This window comes from Scatophagus argus, chromosome 5 (genome assembly GCF_020382885.2).
Source record: "Scatophagus argus isolate fScaArg1 chromosome 5, fScaArg1.pri, whole genome shotgun sequence".
NCBI classification, from domain to species: Eukaryota; Metazoa; Chordata; class Actinopteri; family Scatophagidae; genus Scatophagus; species Scatophagus argus.
The window spans coordinates 19,920,032-19,938,570 of record NC_058497.1 but is presented as its reverse complement, the minus strand read 5'-3'; the positions used below and the strand labels follow the sequence as shown (position 1 = coordinate 19,938,570).

At 40.4% G+C, this 18,539-nt stretch overlaps 2 protein-coding genes and 1 non-coding gene across 4 annotated transcripts; 1 reads left to right on the top strand and 2 right to left on the bottom strand.

Moving 5' to 3' along the window:
* Nucleotides 1-22: 22 nt before the first annotated feature.
* On the bottom strand, nt 23-6,194 carry rab34a (RAB34, member RAS oncogene family a). Of its 2 annotated transcripts, none has more exons than XM_046389518.1 (11): nt 5,944-6,194; nt 4,531-4,609; nt 4,352-4,443; nt 4,190-4,258; nt 3,477-3,578; nt 3,289-3,353; nt 3,082-3,133; nt 2,916-2,997; nt 1,832-1,922; nt 690-797; nt 23-600 (listed from the first exon to the last, which is right to left on the bottom strand). In XM_046389518.1, exons 2-11 carry the CDS (start codon nt 4,603-4,605, stop codon nt 533-535), a joined length of 804 nt encoding a protein of 267 aa, XP_046245474.1. In that variant the 5' UTR covers nt 4,606-4,609; nt 5,944-6,194; the 3' UTR covers nt 23-532. The 2 variants fall into 2 exon arrangements, with proteins under 2 accessions (XP_046245474.1, XP_046245476.1); XM_046389520.1 differs by having other exon boundaries at nt 4,190-4,255; nt 5,944-6,193.
* A 1,863-nt stretch (nt 6,195-8,057) lies between these two features.
* Nucleotides 8,058-15,972, bottom strand: tlcd1 (TLC domain containing 1). The gene is made up of 4 exons (XM_046389521.1): nt 15,223-15,972; nt 14,153-14,235; nt 11,811-11,893; nt 8,058-10,013 (listed from the first exon to the last, which is right to left on the bottom strand). The coding sequence occupies exons 1-4, from the start codon at nt 15,426-15,428 to the stop codon at nt 9,615-9,617; spliced, it is 771 nt and encodes a 256-aa protein (XP_046245477.1). The 5' UTR covers nt 15,429-15,972; the 3' UTR covers nt 8,058-9,614.
* LOC124060001 lies at nt 12,145-12,250 on the top strand. The gene has a single exon (XR_006843484.1). It is a non-coding gene; the product is annotated as a U6 spliceosomal RNA (small nuclear RNA).
* Nucleotides 15,973-18,539: the final 2,567 nt, after the last annotated feature.

Genomic DNA, 18,539 nt, shown 5'->3' with positions numbered 1-18,539 from the left:
CCTCAAATTCATACTTTTTTTCTTGTGATTTACTGCACAGTCTTTCTTACAGAAATGTTAGGACCCTCTTGTCTACAATATTATGAAAAGAGTAAAACAGTCATTTAAAACAGTATACTGAAGTACTAGAGAATACTATTGTGAAGAAAAATCTTAATTGTTAGAGAAGCTACAGCAGCAAGACAGAATATCTGACTCAAGCCCTACGTAAGGTAAGCATCCACACACGCATCGTGTTAAAAAATCCAGTCACTCTTTGGCATCTCTGAAGAACCAGAGCAGTCGTATTTGTGCAATTGCTGTGTCACCCTGAAACTCAATCTGAGCAACACCACAAGAATCCACATTGCACTGAGCAAAACCCTCTCTAGGCCAGGAAAAACTGAACTCCAGCGTGTCTCCTCCTCCTCCTCCTGCTCTGACCACAGAAAATCCCTCCCATGAGCCGGAGAGCAGCCAGTCTTTTTCCACCGAGGGACAAAATCCTCATTTTCAGTCTGCACCTTTGACTTTTCAACCCCTGCTCTCATCCTTACTGACAGCAGTTCGCCTGTTTCTTCTTTGATGAAGCATACAGATCGTTTGAAGTGCTGTTAATTCCTGAAACAAACCATCAGCCGGGTGTTAAACCGTGTGACAAATGTGATGTTTTACATGATCACGCAGAGAAAGACTGCTCAGATACTCACTGACAACGTCCCCGATTTGCCTCGATCCACTTTTCTCCAACTCGGCAAGAACGTTGGTCTCAAATGCCAACGATGCAACTCGAAAGAAAAACTCTTTTACGTTTTCCCCTACGATAAAGAAGAGAGAAATCAGTAAGGGACTTTGTGAAAATGACTGGGTGGGGCTGAAACTGAAGTTCGACATAGCTTTTGATTGCCCCGTTGCCTTGGAAAAGAGCTGCCACACCCTCCTTCCTAAGCTCTCAAAGATTAAAATGTTAAAGGAACAATACGTTGAATTATTCTTTATTGATCCCTGTATTTATCCCATACCAAGCATCAAGAACAGTGAGCTGCCACTGTGTTTGGGGGATCAGTGCTTTGGTCAGGGGCGCTGATGGAAGAATCACCCTAATATACGGTTTGATATGGGGGACACAAAAGCATCCTTTGGGAGAAACGGACACACAATGCCTGGAATCAAACCAACAACCTTCTTGCTTTAAGGCAACAGTGCTAACCACTGAGCTACCATGCTGCCCAATAATAACTTCAGTGGATATATACTCAAATCAAAGAACCAGATGTTTTCTGATGCAGTGGTTCATATCCTGAGCGAATGACCAACTGTGAGTCACTTAACACTGTCTATGTAAAAAATGAATGAGATAAAGAACAACTATTCAAACTTTGCAACGCTACATGACTCATCTAACGGTCTTGCTATAGTTCTGTTTTTCTTTTGCAGGACTCATAAAAGGATTATCTTATCTTAATACAGAATAATGTGAAGGTAACTGTTACCTAGTTAAAGAAATGGCCTGATACTCAGTCCACAACTAATTTATATCTACAGTTTTAAAAAACTAACATATTGGTCCTGCTAGCAAAACTACAACTAAAGTCATGCTGTCCTCTGCATACGGCAAAATGCACTATGATCAACAAGGTATACATTACATGATGCTTTTTATTAAACAATTTTATGTAATTATTCAATCTTTTTTGACCAAATCTTACAAGAAAATGATTAGAAACTGGTCCACAGAAGAACTGTGACTACTTTCCCTTTAGCAATAAAAAAAAACCCCAGCTAATAATTTTCAAACAGTCTCTAACACAAAGGTGGAGTCATTTTGCTGTATCTGAATCCGAACACTCACCTGTCAGTGACGACACGGCCCAATACTCCGCTTTAATCTCTTGAGCTAATTTCAGGGCATCTTGTTCAATCTGAGAATACTGAGCAGGAGACTGTGAGGGAAAGCAGAGGAGACAGAGTCCCATGTTTTACCAAGTTAAACACAAAAGGCATCTTTATAACTGATGAATAGGGTAGCGTCCTGCAGCCCAGTGTGAGGCCTTCAAAGTGCTTGCTTGTTTCGGTCCATCAACAGTTTAAAACCCCAAAGATACACAGTTTAACAGTTTTCTCTCACCTAAGACAAAGAATGAAAAGCACATACCACTAAGAAGTCAAAAATGATATTTTTTCTGCTTGAAAAATCACTTAAATGATGATCTTCAGTCTCAACCAAAGCTGTCTCAAGTGACATCATTTGAGTCCAGTGACATCACTTGAGTCAACCCCTCAGACTTCACACAGCTCCCTCTGGAGGCTTTCTGCAACCTTTTTCTTCTATTTCTCGCAGCACTCCAAAAGACCTATAAACAAACTTGTGTAAAATGGGTGGAGTTGCCCTTTAGAGGACTCAAAGTAACCACTGTGAACATGTAGGTTTGCTGCTACACTGCGACTTCAGAGGAACTTCCAGGAATGTCACCAGATGGATTAATCATTTAAAACATGTTTAAGCAAACATGTCACACACTTTGAAGATTTGCTGCTTTTCTTAGGGATTTGGACAGTTGGTTGGACAAAACAAGACATATGATGAGGTCACCTTGGGCTCTGGAAAATTATCCAGGGAAACTATTATAACTGTTGGAAACTGAAACAAGAAAAGACTTTTTCAAGGAACATTCGTGAAATGGAAAAGTATCCCAGATAACCCAAATTAACAAATATTCTTCTTACTTTCCAACACTGACCGAAAACAGTCAATGTCTTAGAAATGTCTGCAGGTCTATCATTTCAGCCTGCGCTGGAGTCTAATGAAAGATGGGTGAACTACATTCCAGAGGTCTGGGCCACCACATAAACGCTTTGTGCTGCTGGCACTAAACCAAACAACAGACACAGAAATGTTCACAGGCATGCCCTCTTTAAACAGTGTAAAGACATACGCTGAGGTCTTTCTTTGTGCCAACAAGGAACAGCTGAACAGCAGTGGGGTCGTTCTCTCTCAAGGCATCTTCGAGCCACTGCCTGCAGTCAGAAAAGGAAAGCTTTTAAGTCCTCTGGCTGAGACAAAAACTGTGCAAACAGTCTGCTCATGATGAACAAGCTCACCTCACATGGCCCAAAGAGGCAACATCATTAACGTCAAACACGATAATCACAACTAGAAGAAAAGAAAACATTGCATCAGTGAAAACACTGACATTTTGTCCACAGAAAAGGGAGAGTCTTTAGTATGTTTCTTATTGGCTTGCTGCTCTTGAATTTCCCTCAGGATCAATAAAGTATCTATCTATCTAAAACACACAAATCTCTCACCCTGGGCTCCTCTGTAGTATGTGGACGCAATGCACTTGAACCTCTCTTGTCCTGCAGTGTCCCACCTTGTAACACACATGCACAACACACACAAACACAGAGGGGCTGGTGAGCAGCGTCCCATCAGACAGACTCAGTTCACAGACTTTGTTTTACTGTGTGCGTAATAATGAAGACGTCCGACTCACAGCTGTAGGCTGAAGGGAACACCCAGCACCTCGAACCGCTCCATCTCAAAGTCGACACCAATCGTGGCCTTGTAGTTCTTATCAAAAGCATCTTTGCAAAATCTGAAAACATAAAAACAGCGTCCAGATAACAGTAGGGTTCAAGACCGTAACTGGGCTGCAACCCAACAGTAATTACCTCAGAGAAGGAGGCTATAGTTTGGTTTAAATGTGCTTGTTATTAATCACATTTCTTTTATACAGTTCGTTCACTCAAGTTAAAGAAAAGTATCGACTGTGTTAAGGATAAATTTTTTACGTTAGTTTAAACTTGGGATGAAGTTGAAGGGGCGTCACTAGAAATACGCGCTGGGCAGAGTGGTCCCATTCAGAGCTAAATTATTTAATATATCATAATTTTGGTGTAGAATTACTGATTATTTGACATGTAAGCAGTATTTTAAAGTTACAGCTGGGTTTGGTAAAAGTATAAAGTAGCAGGAATTTGAGATAAAGTAAGGTAAAAGTACCTCAAAAGTGTACTTGAGAACGGTACTTTGCAAATCGGGTGCAGATTTAACATTTCTACACTTTTAAATTATGAAATAAAAAACTGGGCTTCCTTGCGGGAGGCACACACATCCTGCTCGCCGAGTTCTTTACTGAAGTTATTTATTTTCCAGAACTGCACCTCAAGCTGCTTTCAAGCCTTAGGCGACTGTGTTTGAGGTTACCTATTAATCAGACAGGTTTTGCCCACCGCCAGGTCGCCCACAACGATGACCTTAGAGATTTTGAATCTGCTGAGAAGAATAAAACAAGAAGCAACGAGTAAATAAATGTCCAAAACAAAACACCACCTGCTGTATCATGCAGCTTCCTGTTCCTGTGCTCACCCCACAGTGCCGGTGCGATGCTCCTGGCAGGCAGTCCTCACTTTATTGTTGAAGTCCTCCTTAGTGTGCAGGGCTGCTTCTTTCCTGAAGTACTACAAGACAACGAGGAAGGAGGATGTGTGAGGCTAGACACTGATTCAGGCAGACAACGAGGTCACAACAGTAGCGTATGATTTTACCTGAGGGAGCTGAGCGACGATACGGTCCCGTCGAACAGGAGGAAGGACGCTCATGGCTGAGACTCGGACAGACATGAAGCTTCGGCGCAAACATTCAGCAGACGGGGCAGAAAGAGAACGAGAACATCAACAATCGGGCATTTCAACGGCTTGAAGCGGTTTCTTCGTAATACCGATAACAGTGAATGATTTTTAGGCCAACTCATCAGGCCTGGTGCTTTTTTAAAGTCATATTATGCAATGAAACTTCATCCAACATGTAATGTACACAAATAAACAAAAATCTTCGATTTGAACTTTTCTTCTCCCATTCATATGGAGCTGAAATGATCAGTCAGTCAACATAAAATTATGCAACAACTACCTTGATGATTAATCAATTGTTTCAGTGAAACAGATATTCTCTGGATCCAGTTTCTCAAGTATGAGGATTTGCTGCTTTTTTCTGCTTATCTCATTACATACATTACATATAGCTGTAAGACTGAGTATCAAGGGCTCCAGCTAACAATTAATTTTATCATCGATCATGCTTTTTTTTTTAAATGACTTGTTCTGACTGATTAATCGATCGACAGGAAATGAATCTGTAACTGATCATTAACTGAAGGGCCAAAAGAACTCACCACCTCGGGTGCTCAGATGTGAATAAGTACTGTTTTTATGAGACGTCTTTGATAGTAAAACAAATATATTTGGGTTTCTGTCTGCCTATTGAACCAAACAGACAATTTTAAGCCATCACTTTGGAATCCAGGAGACTGCGATCTGCATTTCCCACTGAACAATCAATCAATCAATCAAAAGATGGGTCAGATTAATTTTTAACGAAAATGATTATTAGCTGTAGCTCTATCGTCCCTGGTCTTTAGTTTTTATGTTTTGATGCTACAAAAAACATTTCCTACAATAACTAACTTGTATTTCAAATGTTTGTTCCACAACAGTTTTCAGTGAATCAAACTCTGTGTGCTACTAGTCAATCTGGGGTCCAGCCAGGCACAGTTCAGGCTACAGATGCCTGGAAATGAGGAGACATTCGGGCAGAAACCCAAGTCAAACAATGCTGTAATGAGAAAATATTCATCCATTGTGTCGCTACACGACCACATACAGAGTCAGACCAGACAACTGTAATCAGAGCTGATCCACTTACTGTGCAGATCAGTTTTAATCCCATTGTTCATCAAAGCTCCCGGCAAAAAAAAGAAGTCTAATTTACCAGACTTGGTTTGGTCCACCATAAAACTACAACCAGGCAGCTTTGAGAACTCAATCTCCCATTCAAGTACCAGATAAAATACTACAGTACATCGGTACACGTTATGAGTTTGGATTACACGTACATAACCAGATCAAACTCTTAAAAAGCAGCGTGTTTAAGCTGTAAAAAACTGCGTTACAGGCTCCTACCTCAACGACACAGGAACTTTGCTTTTCTCTCTGCTGTGCTGCGCTTCGTGTCTGCTTCCACGGATGTTTCTCACTGGAACTTAAAGCCAGTCGAGCTCATGGCTGAGCGCTACAGGCGTGATGAGTTTACGGTGAACGGCGCTGATGTCGAGCCGCGGAAGTTGAGGGGGAGCAGCGGCAGACGAGACCCGTCGCTGCTGACTCAGTTAACTAGATTTTTTTTTTCCTTCTGTCCTCCCACATTTTCTCTACTCGGTCCCCTGCTGGAAGAAATGAGGAATAATCGGGAATTAGACATGGAAAAAAAATCATCTCTCTATCTATTTGAAAGTGCAAAAAGAAGCTGAACATTTTTCTAGTTTATTGATTCCCTTTTCTTGTTTTTAGTTGTCATATTTATTTATGTGTACCTATTCGTACTTCTCCGTTACACCTCTTTTACCTCCTCATTTTCTTTATTTGTAAAGCGTTCAGGAAAGCATTATTCTTCTAGGCGTATAGCTACATAAACTGACAATGATTCTTTTTCTACCAGATGTGAGTAATATTTTTACGATACATCTTATTTCCTTGTATTTGCATTAAATTAAAGAAGAAAATACTGTAACCTTTCTGTAGTACCCTTGTTTGTTTCCGGTCCGTCAATTCCACATGTCGCCCATAGGGGCGCTCTAAGCTCTTTTCTCACTGATCTCTGCTTGGCTACAAACAGTAAATCCGTGACCATCTGTCTGAGAAACAGTGGTGGTCATCAGATCTGTGAAGATGTTTTTGTATGAAAAATAACTGCTGTAAATAATAGTAAATATAGTAATAGTAATAGTATAGTAATAGTAAATAATAATAATAGCCAAATGTGCAAATGTGCACGTTGTTGAGTTTTAATTTAAACTTATACTTTCTTTATTTGTTTTGTGTGTGTAAATGTAGTAACTAAGACTGTGAAATGCATTAGAGGAAAAAGTAAAAAGTGACATGAAAAGAAGTAAAACAAAATAAGTAAGTAAAGTAAAACTGACTTATATAACCTTATAAATTATATACAGCCATGGCAAAAGTAGGACAACATTTTACAAAAATATACATCAACAGTCCAGTGATTTTAAATATTCTTTTAATTTATGGTATGACTCAACCACTCACAATACAGGGCCCCTGATAAACATCTGTCACGTTAGCGCAACAAATGGCCAAATGAGTTTAATCTCTCTACTTGGCCCAACCTTTACAAAGGCATACAGTTTACACTCTGCAGTACACCTGTACTTCCATAACTGTACATTGTCTCTATCTGTGCTTTGTTCTTGTTTTTTCAAAAGGCACTGTGGTAAAGGCACTGACGCACAGATCAGACACATCCAGACTCTGTCCATGTCTGTTTGAACGCTCTCGGCGCTGAGTTACAAAATGAAATGTACTGATCATTAAGTTTCTAAATGACACTGTCAGCACTGATGGTTTACGGCATGATCAGGAAGCATTTAAATTCCACATGGTGTTTACTCGTATTACCATTTGAAACATATCACAAAAGAATGCACATCTGGGGACACTATTTACAAATTAGACATTTTTTGAGGAAAGAGGAGGAGGAGGAAACGCATCTTCACCTGAAGGTTGTCGTTCAATGTCCTGAAACAGGGAGTATTATTATTTTTGTAAACAGGTACATAAGGTACACATGGTGGGGATACTGTACTACTGAATTACTCCACACGAAGAACTACTGATGATGCAGTATCAGTACTGATTGTGCTGCTGCTTGCGCTGCAAAGGGTTTCTCATGGTGCCCACTTCCTGATGTGCTCAAGGATCAGACTGCCTCAGCCCAACTTGTGTTAAACGCCAACAAATTTCATATAAGGACCATTAATTGTCCTGCATTCCTGTGTGTTACCAACTAAACTGACAGCATGGTGTCTTACGCACCAGTTCAGCCACGCTCATTATCTTGTCAGCCAGCAATGGCATCATAGAGACAGAGAGTGTGGACATACTATGTATACATATACCAGATAAGACACACAAGGTGTGTCTGGGAACAAACTGAAGCAGCTGCTGGTCACGAGTGGCTCCTATTGGCCAGTTAAGAGAAGTAAGGAGTCAACAGTCAGTGAAGGTATGAAACAGAGAAGTAAGACAGGTTTTATCAAAAACTGTGAATCGCCCAACCACATGAGGTCCTTGAGCATACAGTCATAAATGTGCAGAAAAAAATATTATGCTGATGAGTCCAATAGAGTATGCCAGAATGAGAACTGTTAGCTGTGGACAGATATGCACTGACACACACACACAGGCACACACGCTCGTGCACACAAACACACACACACACACACACACACACAACAACAACAACAAAAGGTATGATCCCTTCCAGGCATAATAATTATTAAAATCTTATTAAACAGTATTGCTTCTAAATTTCAAAGTTATCAGATGATCCCAGTTTGCAGGCTGTTAGCCTGCTACATAAAAACACTGCTACCCTTGCAAATTTATTATGGCAACATGTTGAACTCAGTTGTTTGACAACCTGAAGGACAAGGTTTGACTTTTCGGGGACAAATACTCATCAGCTTTCTTGACAAGATTTAGATGAGAACATTGATACAGCTCTTGTATTTCCGTACACAAGCTACACAAGGTTAGCTTAGCTAGTCAGCAGCTGGTTAGCTTAGGGTAAACAACTAGTCTGGTGCCCAAAGGCAAGAAAAAACAAAACAAAACAAAACAAAAAACCTACCAGTATCTCTGATCTGCTCTCTAGTTAACACGTTATGTCTACCTTGTTTATGATCTGTACAAAAACTGAAGGTGGACTTTTTGTTCTGCTTCCCAGACTTTATTCCAAGCTAGGATAACCATCTGCTGGCTGTAGCTTTATATTTAGAGCACAGAGTGACAACAAGAAAACGTTTTTCCCAAAATGCCACATTTTAAGGTCGCATGATGCTGAGATGTAATCTATTGGTAGCAGTTTTGACAATTTGGGAGATTTACTTTTTTCGCTGAGAGTTAGCTTAAAAGTTATACAGTTGCTGTTATGTCTGCACTCCAAATATACGAGTACAGTCATTATTAGCTTGGCTTAACATAAATGTCGTACACTATTTGTTTAATTTGTACAAAAACTGAAGTGTAAAACAATAAATTGCAGATTTTATGGTAGAATTTGTTCATAATTGCACAGAGCCAGGTCAGCTATTTTCATTTTCAGTCTTTATCCTAAACTGAGCTAATTGGCTGCTAGCAGTAGCGGCATGTTTACCATTCAGGCATAGTGGTATAAATCTGCCAGCGTTTGCCAAGAAAGCCACTGAATGTACTTCCCAAAATGTTGACCTATTCCTTTGAGATTATGTGATTCTGAAAGTAAACTGTAAATATAAAGTGGTAAAAATCTCAAAAGTTAATTCTGGCTTCAACTAAAGCAGAGTTGTGTTGTCTTATTCCCCTTGAAGTCCCAAATGACCAACTTTCCAAAATCTCTTGAACGCAGCTCTGAACACGTCTACAACTTGATCCACCAAAGGTTGTTTTGCGGGGGTTTGTTCTTTGGCAGTGAGACACAACAACCTGATGTCACAATGAATGGTCTGGAGAAAGACAAAATCTGTAAACACCCACCCCAAATAAAAACATAATATAGTCCTGTAAATTTTCCTTGGTCAATCACTGAGAAACTTTTTGGAGTCATGCATCCCGTTCTGTCTCACAGAGTTCTTACTCCAGGAGAAGAAATCCGCACGTAGCAGGCGGTAGAAATAAATCAGGATCATAATATTCATCACTATCATGGAGAAGAGAAAGTATCCACCACGGTCCAGCCAGGAGTAGTTGTGGACGATGTACCAGGTGAGGTAGAACTGTGTGCTCAGACGAAACGTGATGTATGTCAAGAGGTTGGCATATTTGTTGATGTGGTACGTGGAGGAGGACTGAGCGCCTGCCAGCTTCAGCATCAGCCTCAGGTGCAGGGTGACACTGTTGACCTCTACAAAGAGAGCTATCACAGCACCGGCTACGTACAGCTGAGTGTAGAGGGTGTACAGGAAACACCAAATCACCTGAAGAGGACACAGACACAGACAGGTGACAGGTGAAGTCCTACTGGATGGTGTCATTGTTTGTTTTTTATTTGCATTTTTTTTGTTTCTTTTTTTCTCCTGTAAAGTACCTTCTAACTTTGTTAAGTAAATATAGTTTGACATGGATCCCTCTGTCTGCAGTTTACAGTTTCCTGTTTGCTATGAAATGTGATCAGTAAAATTTTCCACTGTTCTCATCTAAAATCTTAATTCTATCAAAACAATTCTTCACATCTCTAAGAAAAGGGGAAATCTGTATGTGAAAATGAGTTTATGCATGCTAGCTTACCATAAAACTGGTCATCATCTGTAAATAATCCTACTATTTTTCCAGGTTTGGGCTTAAATAATTTTTGCTCTGACTCAGGCACAGCTAAAACCTTAAGTCAGCTTTGAAGATCTGTAAAACCCCTGCCTAGTGTCAAATCATGAAACTAACTCATTTATCCATATGTGAAGATCTGGACTCATGTCTTGCCAATGTGGGCTGAAAAGAATTTAATTTGTGACGTTCACAGCAAATTACCTAGTTAGTCTGGATAATCCAGAAAAGTCACCCTCAACAGTTTTCAGGAAGCATTTCTACAGTAATAACATTTTCTGCTGATGTATATAGAGATATGGTCAACTGAGTGAAATAACCCTTTTAGACAGCTGAGTAAAGCTTGAATTACACTGACAGTCATGCTGGTGGCTCTGTGAGAGTGTAACGCTCACTGAACAGCAGAAAACTGTGGTTGGATGGAAAATATACAGAGATATATAGAGAGAGCTTTGTCGGTCTTAAATCTTTACCGTTAATGGGGCAATAATGGGGTAACATGTCACTGCAAGTCTGACTATTACACTGTGTGGAACTAAAAGAAACGTCCCTGTAGGAATACAAAGTGTATTCAACGAGCTACAAATCTCTGGTGTGCTTGTAAAATGGTCAGCTTTAGGTGTCTGGCACATATAGATTTTTATGATTCTCAATAGTGCAGCTCGTAAAACTTCTTTAACTCCACTATCATGAAAACTCATACAGTGCATCAAAAAAGGTTCAAACTCACAGAAATTCATTTTAAATTCTAGAGAAGAAGTCTCCAAAAAATGCCAAATATATGAAAATGCGTATAAAATGCCTGAAAGTCTTGAAACGTTTCACTTATTTAATTGAAACATCATATAACTTTACTGAAGAAAATTTAAGCATCATATAACTTCACTGAAGAAGATAAACAAAAAAACACTACACACTGCCCTCTCAGACATGATGGTGAAACTTTAAAGCTACTTTAAAAGGAAATTAATGGAAAGTGGATATTCCAGGGATACACACTCAACAGATTATATAACACAAGTCTGCCAGTAGATCTCATAAGTTACAATTATCTTCTGCTCAGTGGCAACAGGCTGCATTCAGCTCAACTCAGCTGCAAAAACAGTCAGTGTATGTCATTTGTTTGTCAGCAGATACTTGAATTATTACCAACAATAATAAATAAACAGCCAATAAAAATCAACAGCAGCATATAGAACAAATCTTTCAACCTTAATTTACAACACACCAAATCTGATATAAATTTTTTTTTACATGTGTTTCTCTCAGAATAATACCCAAATTTCTCCTCAGATTTTTTCACACATGTATGAAACAGGTGTGACTTTGATATTAAATTTGTTTTTGTTGAGTTCCTGACCTTGACAAACTGACTCTGATATCTTATCTGAGCCAAACATGCTTGATAGAGTTAAAAAACAAAACAAAACACAACCACAGGCACGCCGCCTTACCAGTGCATGATGGAGTAAGAATTCCCATGATGCTCTTGCATGTCCTGTCAGGATGATATCACCGGCATCTTGCACAAAGTATCCTAAGAAGGAAGAGAAAATGAAAAACGTAGTTTGTTTCACGTAACTGCTGCTAAAATATGTTCACTCAAGCTCAAGCAACAGTAGGAAAGTCATTTATAGATATTCAGTGTGTGGGTCACAACCCAGGAAGAGGACAGGATGTAGATGAGTCTGAGAATTAAATCCACTTTTGTTTTCATGTTTGCCAGTTTAAGTTTTCAGTGAAAATATTAAAACATCCATGTCTGTCTAACATGACAGATTAATGCAGTTTGTTCACACATACATGTTCGTTTTATACAGGAACGATACAGAGAAGATTAGCATGGCCCCTGCGCAAGGATGACACGCAAATTCGTGAAGTGTTCCTCATTTGGGGCAGCGGTTAGGGTGTCGGACCCGTAACCGGTGGATCGCTGGTTCGACTCCCCGTACCGGTGTCCATGGCTGAGGTACCCTTGAGCAAGGTACCTAACCCCCACTGCTCCCCGGGCGCTGCACGCGGTCGCCCACTGCCCCGGGTTTGCTGTGTGTGTGCACGTCACTTGGGTGGGTTAAATGCAGAGAACAAATTTCGTTGGAGTAAGTTCCCTCCAATGACAAAATATGTCACTTTAACTTTATACAGCTCAGTTTTTGTTTAAGGCTTATCATCGACGTATTACATCACTGTGTTTCTAATTCATTTTAACTTTACATTTGACACGTGTTTTGACACATAAATATACAGCATTTAATGTAAGTAGAGTCCAACAAGTTTGTTGTGATTTCAGTCAGATTTCCTGTCTGACAAACAAGTCAAATTTGTGTGCATTACCCTTATGTCAGTTCTAGCCACAACTTGAAAATGGAAGGCAAATATTACAGAGAAGCTATCGCTGTGTTTGCACTGCAAGGCTTCGTCGTCTCATTGAAGTGACAATGTCATCAGTCAGCCAGGCAAAGTGAATTTAAATGTCTGACCGGCTGAGATGATGAGGTTAGTTGGCTCTGACACTGTGACCACACATTTGTGACTCACTAACTCAGACGACTCTGTTTTGTCCAAAATAACATCATATTCTGTTTATGTTTACAAGATAACCTTGAATATATCTGAAATTACAATTCAGGAGTTCCCCTGTGTCCCTTGTTGTCAGCCAGAGAGCCATCAAGAGAAATTAAGAGTCAATGTTTGTTGAACTTAACTCACAGTAGAATTAATTATTTGTCATTATGTTTAGAAGCTACCAACCAAACTATTCACAGTGTAACCAAACTGTGTAGGCCTCACAGGTATTCAGGTGACTAAGAGTCTTTCTGTGCCTGCATATGACTGGCACACTGAGGCTACACAACCAGCCGCTATGTTAAAGAACATGACCTCCAGTATCTGGCGGTTTTGGTCCTCAGTGGAGCTAATATCTGTTTGTGGTTGTTAGGGCGGCTCTCCACAGATTTGTGTCTTCATGGCAACACAGAGACACACATAAAAGACCCAACCACATTCAACAAGGCTCAACCAGACCACCAAGTCCTTGGTGGATTATCTTTGGTGTCCATGGTGATTTAGACGACACGCCCACTTCTATGTTCTGAGTGTCAGGTGAGAGGGGCGGGCGTTTGTGTTGTTCCCTTGAAAAGCAGCAACTGGAAAGGTGGAAGTTTTACGGCCCAGCACAGGAGAGTTAAGTTCAGTTGAACAGTGGAAGAGAAAACACTGTCAATCAACACTTTTCCCATGAATTTCCGTCATTTGTAGCTGCAACAAATTGTCACTTAATTGACTGACAGAAGATGAGACTGAAAGTAGTTTTATGAATCATGACTCATGTTTGACTTTTTCCAAGCAAAAATTTCCAAACATTTACTCGTTTCAGCTTCTCAGATGTGAAGACATTTTCATTTACTCATTTTCTTTGTCATACTTTGAGTATATCTTTGAGTACCGGAATGTTAGTCAGACAAAACGACGTTTAAAGACCCAACCTTGGGCTTTCGGAAATAAAAGAGGCCCTTGTCACTATGCTCTGAAACTTTACAGATGTAAATACTTAATTGAGAAAAGAATCTGCTGATTAATCAGTGATGAAAATGCTTTGTTGTTTAACACTATGACCAAGAAAATTTCTCCTTACACTGCAGTCTGATCAACAAACGCAAAATCCACCTGTGCGATCAAGAATTTTGAACTAATATGGAAGAAAATCTCCACAAATGTCTGGGTAACAAAAACGTCACAGTTGTTTAACTATCTTTGCCCTGAAGTTTTCGTTCTTCTTCGTGATGTGTTTACTGACCTGTTGAGACGCAGACGAGCAGGTAGGACAAAGGGGTGTGGTGGGAGTGGATGTTGCTCAACGTCTCCGGCCAGACCACCACACTGGAGAAGGACACATGTTATGGATAGATGGATCTGTATTGGCCTCACTCAGACATATTTGGGCTCACTCCTGGGCAGAGAAGCCTGACTAAGCAGAGACATTAATATCAGGTGTTTTGACTTATTTTTAACCCCCCATGGCGAATAGAAATCCCTACCTTTAGCAGAAATAATTCATTTTATGAATATCTACACTCTAGTTTCTATATGTGCCTTCATATCTGAAGATTAAATCTTTATTTCTATGTTTCTCTGAAACAGACTGAGTCTGCATTATTTTCTTGTAACTTCTTTCTGCTCTTTGGCAAAAGGGGCACACCTCAAACAATAAAGGTTTCTCTGCGTCCCCTCCCTGTATAAACACCCCACAACAGAATTATTGTTAATAAATAACTATCTGTGACGTGTTAGGCAGGGTACTGATTCACATGTTTTGTTGGTACTCCTTTTTAATTTAAAAACTTGCTTCTTTCACCTCTTATTCGGTACTAGTTCATACTGTTGAGCATTAAATGCAGCAATGTGACCTAAGTCCCACTCCTTAACGTTAAAAGATGAGTCACAAGCTCTGTCTCCGCCCCAGAAAATACTCACTCTCACAATGCTTTCACAATAATCATTTTGCCAGCAGGTTTTTCCAGTTGATTTATCTGTTGGCTGTTACCTGAGCAGTCTTGGCTGCTGGCTGAATGTGGCGTTGACAAAACTCAGTGTTTAACTGAAATTCAGCAGTACAAGAAAATTGCAATAACAGGCTTGAGAGGCCCATACTGTACAGTGGCATTTCCCTCCCCACATACAAATGCCATTGTCTCCCCCATCCCTCACCCTGTCTGAACATGCCCTTCTTCTCCTGGCTGCCACAGACTGTCACTGCTGCACAAACACACACACACACCCGCAGACACACACATAACAAGTCATGTGGACTGTGAATTAACAATGGTGTCCCAGTGTGGACAGACAGATGTTTGGATGGAGACTCACCAAGCCAGGGCCCACGTCCCCGTCAGCAGGGAGTGCACCATGGAGACAGAGAGGTTCCTCCACTTCCAGGAGTGGAGGTCATTCTGCTTCACCACTTTGGGCACAGGCAGCTTTTGCAGCAAATGGTGGACCACCCTGAAAAGCAGAGAGCACACCAGCACGGCCGGTCCTGGGTGACTCTTCAGAACAGGAATCAGGGCGTCCATCCTCAACTCCCCCCTGCTCTCCTTCTGTCTCCCAGTTCTTATTCTCTACCCGCCTTCGCCCTTTTCACGCTCCTGTCAGCGTCTCCCGGACCCGGTGACGGACAGCTGTGCACAGTATGTGATGGGAGTGTCCTCCAGCTCAGGGGTCTGCAGGGAGACGATCCTCTGCTTTTATTTAAATTTTTTCACGTGTTTATCAAGTGCAGCTTGCAAGAGGTGATGTCCGACGGATGCTGGAGCCTTTTTCTTCTATTGAGGGTCCCGAGCATAAAGAGGAAAGCTTGGAGGGGATTCCCGTCACAGCTCATTCCAGAGCGACGATGTTTTCCTTCACGCAGCGCCTCGTAGTGCTATGTGCTGCCGCGCTCAGCCCACATGTCTGAGCGGAACGAAGAGGGGAGTGGTGGAGAAGGAGCGAATTGGGTGGTGATACTGCTGCTCCCTTTGGACATACAGACTAGGAGGGGCAGAGACATGAGATCAAATTACGTAAGGCCCCAAACTCACGGAGCAGGGCTAATGAAAGGTGTCGTAAAATTCTGGCTGTATTATTGTTTTGAACGGCTTCCGGTACACTGTGCACTGTGCACTGTGCGTAAAGGGCAGTTTTTATCTGCGTCGTGCATTTATCATTATTATTATTGGGTTTTATTAAGCCATGTGTTAGATTAGGAGTCATCTGTTTGCTTTACAGAGGTGGATGAAGCACACAGATTATTCAATTAAGTGACAGCAGCAAAACATACCATTACAAGTAAAGGTATTGTATTTCAAATTTTGCCAAAGTAAAATGCCCTTACGTATCAAAATGAAAGTACTCGTTTTGCAGAACTGTTGTTAAATTAGGCTTTGATATTACTTACTAATTACTATATAATTATACTGTCCTGAACGCATAAGCTGTATTTTAATGTTGGTTTAGGTGGACCTTAATCATAAAAGTATCATCAAATCATCTCAATCATCAAAGTAATAACCACAACTGCAAAATAATTGTCATGGAGTAAAAAGAGCAATGTTTCCCTCTGAAATGTAAAACTCAAAGAGACATGATCATATTTGAAAGAGGCTGAGAGCAATCAGTTAGGGTTTGTTTGTTTTAGCTTTGGCTCACATCAGTGACTTCCCTGTTGGGGCCCATGTGGGGCTTTGGGCCATAAATTATCATCTTTAAGACTCTACATTGATTTTGCTCCCTTCTTCTTGGTAAGTTTCACTGTTGAAGCTTGGGTGGTGTACCACAAAGGTCAATCCCAGGTCCTCTGTAATTTCCCATCTATTTCACAGTGTATTTCACCAACATGACACAGGCTCCCATGTTAATGCTGATGATAGAAGACTGTGACTGATGCTGTCACTGACTGCACTGCTGTGTTCTCCCTTTAGCTTATTCTGTTATTGTAGACATTTGAGCTGACTTTCTGGTGCTTTAGTTTGATAAGGAAAATTGTAGGGTGCCTCCATTAGCTGAGCACAACAGCTAAATGAATATTTAACAATTTAAGATCTTGAGAAAGTAGCTGATGCTTTTATCTCATGCAAACTGCAAGTCTGTTCATTCTGACCGAGGCCTTAAGTCAGTTGTTTGCCCTCAGCACATCCAGAATTACTGTTGCTAGAGTTTAGGTTAGCTAAATACGCTAAAAAATTGTGTCAGGTTCATTTTACATGTTTTACAGTAATTTCCAAAACATTCAATTATTGGGTCAGGTCATAGTGAGCATAAGGATACTGCATTCAGTACTTAACATACTTTAGATGATTTATTACAGAATTAGGCTTTTATTTAGGTAAATGGGTGGCAATGTTTGTGATTGATAATATAACTATACACATCCTTGTTATGTTTGCAGCATAACAATATAAACCTGGTATGTTAAACAGGCTGAGTAACAGTAATGTCGTCCCTCGTAGGCCATAATTCTTTCCATAAACACGGCATGGCTCTCATTCCCTGCAGTTGGCCTCTCTGCTTTCCCGAGGGGAAAAAGGAAGTGAGCAGCTAAGACCCTTCATTACCACCTGCACCACTGTGTGAACCATAAACCCACACACGATGAGTTTGGTTTTTTCTAGCAGCTAAAAATTGCTGTAGTTAATTCGCAGCTGATGTTTGTCTTTACTTCTGTCTTCCTTGTTTGTTATGTCTTCTTATTCATAATTTTCTCTTGTTTGTCTGCTTTCCTTTGAAATTAGATGTCTTTTGCTCGTATGTTGTGCTGTAACATCTGTTCCACATTTACAAACTGGTTTTATGTTCTATAAGACAGATACTGTCCCTGAATCAAAAATCACAGTGTCTGTTATCGAGTTATACAACTTCGTGTCAAATTTCAGTTATGTTGAAAACGTCTGTGTTGCATTATAGGCACTGCATTTACACTGTGTCTCAAATACGTCATTTCATGATGACTGCAATTCCTGCTGATTGCTGTTATCTCTCTACTCTCTCCTCTACCTTGACTATTAAATAAAAGCAAACATACCCAAAGAAAAATACAATGTCCCACAGGTCCGAGGCCTCAGTGTAAAAAGACGCAACCAGATGGCAGCAAAACCTCACGTGGAAAAACAAGCGCCTCATGCAGACAGATTTGTCTGTTTTTCAGCACAGTGGCTCCTGGTCCTTCATCAAAATAAATAAATAAAACTCCAGGAAACCCAACAATTAGATGTGCTGGAAAATTCCCTGTGATTAATTAAGGCTGGAATATCTTTCATGTCAAATTATGTAGCACCCCAGGAATAACTGTAAATAAATACACGTGTAATTGTTGAATACAGGTTTGAGAGAGTGAAAGAAAATGTGCTATCAGTGTCAATTGGTTTATATGCACCTTTTTCATTTGCTAAAGTATGAAGCTTCAAGCATGAAACACGAACTGTATAATTAATCTATCCATTGAGGACAAGACTCCCTGTGACAAAAAAACACCCTGCAGTTAGAGAGGAAAATGTAACTTAATATGATTTCTTGTGTTTCCTGGTTTCTTTACGGTTCATTTTGTTGTATTGTGAGAGACAGATAAGCTTTTGCGCCATCACAGAGACCTACAGTTCCTCATCGCGTCGGGTTTCCAAAGACAGAGCTCAGGATTTCTGACAGAAAAC

What these genes read in the sequence shown, in the direction of transcription:
- rab34a (XM_046389518.1), bottom strand. Translation starts at nt 4,605, where the DNA reads ATGTCTGTCCGAGTCTCAGCCATGAGCGTCCTTCCTCCTGTTCGACGG. An exon ending in CATCGCACCGGCACTGTGGG is followed by an intron (nt 4,259 to 4,351) that starts GTGAGCACAGGA and finishes TATTCTTCTCAG; the next exon opens with CAGATTCAAAATCTCTAAGG. An exon ending in GCACAAAGAAAGACCTCAGC is followed by an intron (nt 1,923 to 2,915) that starts GTATGTCTTTAC and finishes TTTCCCTCACAG; the next exon opens with TCTCCTGCTCAGTATTCTCA.
- tlcd1 (XM_046389521.1), bottom strand. Translation starts at nt 15,428, where the DNA reads ATGGACGCCCTGATTCCTGTTCTGAAGAGTCACCCAGGACCGGCCGTG. An exon ending in GGGACGTGGGCCCTGGCTTG is followed by an intron (nt 14,236 to 15,222) that starts GTGAGTCTCCAT and finishes GTCCTTCTCCAG; the next exon opens with TGTGGTGGTCTGGCCGGAGA. An exon ending in TCTTACTCCATCATGCACTG is followed by an intron (nt 10,014 to 11,810) that starts GTAAGGCGGCGT and finishes TGTCCTCTTCAG; the next exon opens with GTGATTTGGTGTTTCCTGTA.